This window comes from Heterodontus francisci, chromosome 37 (assembly GCF_036365525.1).
Source record: "Heterodontus francisci isolate sHetFra1 chromosome 37, sHetFra1.hap1, whole genome shotgun sequence".
Lineage (NCBI taxonomy): Eukaryota > Metazoa > Chordata > Chondrichthyes > Heterodontiformes > Heterodontidae > Heterodontus > Heterodontus francisci.
The window spans coordinates 6,642,107-6,648,106 of NC_090407.1; the positions used below are offsets into that span (position 1 = coordinate 6,642,107).

A 6,000-nucleotide genomic window follows, 5' to 3' on the forward strand; every position below is an offset into this window, starting at 1 on the left:
ATCTGCAGGTGAATGGAGTTAGAGGCCAAAGGATATTTTGACTGGGGTGCACAGATGTAATTTAGTAACTATTTAAATGGGAACTACCTATGTCAACCTCCCATACTGTAATCTTACTCTTTTACCAGTGGCGATACAACATTACATTCACTAGGGGGAAGGGTACAGTTACAAAATAACATGCTTGCATTAGAAGTTTCTATTATTGTGGACATTGGAATTTACCATGGAAAAAGTTGGCATAAAAATCATGAATGTGTGTACTCTTTAATAGATTGTGCAATTCACTCTCCCTTCTCACCTTGAGATCTGTCTTCATAAGTATCTCACACAACGAAGCATATTACCTCAAATCACTCATTTCTCTGATGGCACAACCAAGATAGGAATTTACTGTATGAGCAGTCAAACATGAGCATTCAACTAAACCATAGGATAACATTCTGTTCTTTTCTTCATAAAAGAGAAATGACCTTTGGATAATCTCACTTGACACAGAAAGCAATTAAATAATGGACTGTGTAACTTTTTCTCATGAAGATGATGCAAAATAAAAAAAATTTTTTAACAAAGGTCTCCAGCTGCTTTAGAGAAGGGAATTGTGCGTGCTGTAGAAATAGAGCAATTGCGAACAGTCATTGTGGAAGATCAAATGCTTAAGTACGAAGTCAGACCAGCAAGAAATTTGACTAGTCAAATATATCTGGGCTTTACATCAGCTACAGAATTAGATGCCATCTTTATGTACTGCATTGCTTTCACTCTTATCGATCCTACTGTAGCCAGAGAATCACCTGCAATGCCTTCTCTTCCTGCTCCCACATCACCACCTTTGGTGTCCCCCAAGATCAGTCCATGACCCCTCGATAACATTACCTGAAAACACAGCATCAATTTCCACATAAACACTGAAGAAACCCAGCTCTACCTCACCACCAATTCTTTCAACCCCTCCACTATTTTTAAATTGTCAGACTGCTTTCAAAACATCCGCTACTGGATGAGCAGAAATTTCCTGCAACTAAATTTTGGGCAGACCGAAGCACACCACAACTTCAGTTACCTAGTGATGATTCCTCTCACTGTCAACTGTCTTAGGCTGAACCAGACTGTCTGTAACCTTGGTGTTATATCTGACTCTGAGATGAACCTCTAACCACAAGCCCGTGCCAACACTAAGACTGCCTAGTTTCACCTCTAACCACCCAACTTGGCCACTGCCACAGCTCACCTGCTGCTGAAACCCGAAGCTTTTGGTCATCTACCCTAATATCTTATGAGACTTGGTGTCAAATTCTGATTGACAAAGGTCCTGTGAAGTGCCTTGGGACGTTTTACTAAGTTATATAAATGCAAGTGGCTGAAATTGTAATGTGTCCTTGCAAGCAAATTTATGATGCACTAAATAGGTTTTCACAGGTTTCACCAAAAGAAAATACAATAAGAAGCTTAATCCAGGTTTCCCACTGCATTTCTAATAAATACTTTTACATTTGTTTAGGATTAGTACAAGATCAGAGTAAATTAAAGAGATACACCCCTCTAACCTGCGAGTAGTATACTACATTACAACCAATTTGAATTACTTTAGATCTTAAAGCACTTCTAAAAAAATCTTACACTAGATTTATCAATCTCATGCAGATTTTTTCTCCAAGTGGTTCTTCTATCACAGGTATCTGTAATAAAAGAAACCACTTCAAAGAATGGAAGCATTGTCGCTGTAGACTTTCATTATTTACAGTGGTAAGATAAAAATCTAACCAGACACTGCAAAAGATAGGGTGAAGGAATGAAACATTTCCAAGGAAAAGGAAATTTTAAAGAGAAATATAAGCAAAGTAAATGAGATGATTCCCCTGCTCCCACACACTCCCATTAACCATTTATAAATCAGTGAGATGGTGAAGATCACTAATGAAGTAATTTCAAAACAAACGCATTGTTTGTGACTGAGTATCTCAATCGTTCAGACAAAATAAATCTTGTAACATGGTATAAAATAGGCTAGCTGTTGGCAGCCTAATATCATGGTTTCTTGTCTGCAATCAGTAAAAGATTTAAAATTCTGAAATGCTCTACATAATTAACTGGATCGGAAATCACTCTAAACAAAGGCTTGAACCAGGCCACGAGTCCAAAACAAAAATACCATATACTGTAAATTATGGTACCTTGGGTATTCTGTTGCATTTCTGACGTGGACGTCAGAGCAAAAGTACACTTTTAAACTGTATTGAGCAAGCAAAAAGGTTTTTGCCATTTAATGAAGACATTTTGTTCAAATACAAGTATCAATCTATGCCGCTGTCCAAAACAACAGTTCAGAATTTGTTCAATAACCTTTTCATATTTTGACCAGTGCTCAGAAAGCACAGCACCATACCCAACATTCTGAAGTCTATTATTTATAAGAATTGATAACTAAAAACTTTTATGTATAACAAATTTGATGAAGTGGCTCAATGAATATACTTTTTTCCAGAGCACAAGTTCAACAACCTTTCAATTTTGTCCATTACTTTTCAGAAACTGCTTTGTGACAACAGCAAACGTAACAGCATTGGGGAAAGGGGCAAAAACTAAAAATTGCTGAGCTCAGCAATGTGAAAGAGCAGGTTTAACATTTGAAATTACAAGATTAGAACAGCTCGTGTTAAGGATTTCTCGCCACGAGAATTCAGCTTTCCTGGCAATGTTGAGCTCAGCAACTCCTAGGCAGTTGATATCATTCCTCGCTGAAATTTTAAAAAAACTAATACAAAAAAGGGGTACAGTAGAATTGAATTCTTTATAAGCACTAATGAAAATATTGATATCAAGAATGTTTGAGAGAAAAATTGATCATAAATTCAAGTGCAATACCCTGACTCTATTACAATGCTGCATCTAGTATAATTAAAGATACAAACACAAAAGCAGTAAATATTTCAATTGCATTATTTTCTCAGTAGAAACCATCTTCAACATCTGTTACATGCACCATTTTCACAAAATAGCTGAATTCACTTTTCAGATACTTAATTCAACATTAAAAATACAGCTTGATATTTAAATCATTCCATTAAACTACAAGTAACAGTGGTACAAATCAAAGAACCTGCAATGCGTCTACTTTCGTGCTTTAAAAAGGGTAATCAATATTATATGAACCACTGACATTTTTTTTAAAGTCTGGATGAGATGGTCATTTATCAAGGTCTCAGAAAATTTAAATGGACAAGAGTGTAACACAACCATTTTTAATTCTTGAAGCTAGGATCAAGTTTCTAATGACCAAAAACTTCATTAGAAAGTCAAAAGTGTTTAACTTATTTAAGCCTTGCAAAAATGTTACACTGATGCAGTACTGTTCCCCAAAAATAAACCAGAACTGAGAATTTTAACAGAGCTGCTTAATCATAAGGAGGCAACGTTTTTCTTCGGGAGGAAGGAAAGTCAGGAAATAAATATGGAGCGCTTATTCAATGTTAGACTGGAAATCCATCGGGAGACAGAAAATCCTTTAATTACCATGAATATCTTAGATTAATACACACTACAGTTTAAAGTAACGTCATGTGGATCTATATAAAAACAAAGCCTAGCCCTTCGCTAACCCTAGACCAAACCCACTGAAGAAAAAAGGGGGCAACTCTAAGGAAAAGAAGAAAAACAGGACGGATTTCCAGATACATTTCAGAGTTACAAGGGCTCCAAGACATGTTGCAAACGCAAATTAAAAATAAAATGAAGGTCGCTCCCCTCCCCAACCCATCGCCAATCCTCAGGAAAACATCAGAACGATGGAGGGACAAGTGTTTGCAGCAAGGCGGCGGATTCCTGTGCTGAATGAGAGGTTTTAATTAATAAATCCCCGGGTGAATACCCCTTTCCCACATCCCGATGGGGGGCGGGCGGGGGAGGAAGCGGAGGTTGGGATCCCTCATCCCAAAGAAAATAGATCATTCAGAAGACTACGTGTCCGCATAACATTTTAAAAATTCAATAAGTAAAAATAAATATTTTTTTTTCCTTATCCACAAGAATATGGCCGGAGACAAACACCAAGCAGCACAGTAAGGATGATGCAGAGGAGAAACAAAACACAAAAAAAAACACACTCGGATTAAGACAGAAGCTCTCCTCACCTTTGCCGGCAAAAACGGCGATGGAAAAGGTCAGCAAGAGGCAAGATAGCGAGGCGGAAAGTTTACACCTGACAGGATTCATGCTGCAGCTTCTCCCTCTCCCACCGCCCCGGCTGCCGATCGCTAAAATGGCGGCTGCCCGCGCCCCGCAGCCCAGCCCAGCCCCGCCCCGCGCGAGCGCCCGCTGACGTCACGGTCTCCGCCCCGCGCGAGCCCGTTGACGTCACCGCCCCGCAGCCACGCCCCGCGCGGGCGCCCGATGACGTCACCGACCCCCAGCCACGCCCCCCCCGCTGTCCGAGTCACGTGACAGTTACAGGGCCAAGGGCTCAGTCGGGGGGCAAGCCATTCAGCCCCTCAACCACAACAAGGCCTTGCATTTATATAGCGTCTTTAAAGCAACTTACATCGATCCTGTCCCTTTGACGTAATAAAGCATCTCAAGGTGCTTCACGGGAGCGACACAAAGCAAAGTCAGGCACCGAGTGCCATAAGGCAATATCAGGCCAGATGGCCTGCAACAGGGCGTGGAACGCCCTGCCTGCAACAGTAGTAGACTCGCCAACTTTAAGGGCATTTAAGTGGTCATTGGATAGACATATGGATGAAAATGGAATAGTGTAAGTCAGATGGTTTCACAGGTCGGCGCAACATCGAGGGCCAAAGGGCCTGTACTGCGCTGTAATGTTCTAATGTTCTAAAGGTTGGTCAAAGAGGTAGGATTTAAGGAGCATCTTAATCTAGGAGAGAAAGGTAGGGAGTTGGAGAGGTTTCAGGAGGGAATTCCAGAGCTTAGTGCCTTGGCAGCTGAAGGCACGGCCACCACGATGGAGTGATTCCTATCACGATGCTCAAGAGGCCAAAATTAGATGAACGCAGATACCTCGGAGGGTTGTGGGGCTGGAAGAGATTACAGAGATAGAGAGGGGCGAGCACGGCTGATCTGCAACCAAACTCTTTGCTCCATATCCCTCAATACCTTTGGTAACAAAATCTATCAATCTCATCTTTAATATTAACAATTGATCTAGCACCAATTGACATTAGCAGAAGAGTGCTCCAAACTTCTACCACCCTTTGTGTGTAGAAGTGTTTCCTAATTTCTCTCCTGAAAGGTCTGGCTCTAATTTTTAGACTATGCCCTCCAGACCTAGACTCCCCAATCAGTGGAAATAGTTTCTCTTCTTCTATTTTATTTGTTCCCCTTATTTACATATAGGCTGGATTTTAACAACGAGGCAGTGGCCCCGCCCACTGGCTGGAAAGCTGGGCACAACCTGCCGTAATGGATCTGCTCATTTGCGTGGCTCAGGCCCTTAATTGGCTGCAGCCAGAGCTTCAGCCCCTCTGAAGCAGAAAGTCCCGCTTCTGAGCTGCTGGCCAATCAGAGGGCCGAGAACAGTGGCCACTCCTGAGAAGGCACCCAGCAAGAAGAGGAATATGGACACTGGCCCCCAAAAAGCGAAGTGGATGTCGGGCCTCGCCAGGGACAATCATCTAGGCCCCAGCGAGACAGGGTTGGGTCGGAGTATAAGGCTAGGGGGGTTGTTTTAGTGGGGTGCTGCTGGGGGGCCTTTCGTGGGGCACAGGGCACCCAATCAGGAGAATTCCCGAAGCCTGCAAGGAAACCCTAGGTATTACTAAGCGGCCTCTTCAGGTGGCAAAGTGTCCATCTGTCGCTGGTAAAATACCAGTGGCGGCGGGAAGAGACTCTTAAGTGGCAATTAATTGGCCACTTATGGGGTTCAATGGGCCTAAGAGAGGGTAGGCCACCTGCCACTACTCCCACTGCTGGTAAAATAGCAGTGGGAGTGGGTAGGCAACAGGCATGGCATCCCTGCCTCCCACCTGACTTTACACCTGCCCCCGC

General features: G+C 42.3%; 1 protein-coding gene across 4 annotated transcripts in view; it reads right to left on the minus strand.

Annotated features, from left to right (window-relative positions):
• The window catches only part of clstn1 (calsyntenin 1), an 81,974-nt gene extending 77,705 nt beyond the window's left edge, over positions 1-4,269 (minus strand). For all 4 annotated transcript variants that reach the window (XM_068016960.1, XM_068016958.1, XM_068016959.1 and 1 more), the window contains exon 1: positions 4,131-4,269. In XM_068016960.1, the coding sequence (XP_067873061.1) occupies positions 4,131-4,212 (82 nt within the window). In that variant the 5' untranslated portion in view covers positions 4,213-4,269. The remainder of the gene's footprint in view (positions 1-4,130) is intronic.
• Between the last annotated feature and the right edge of the window lie 1,731 nt (positions 4,270-6,000).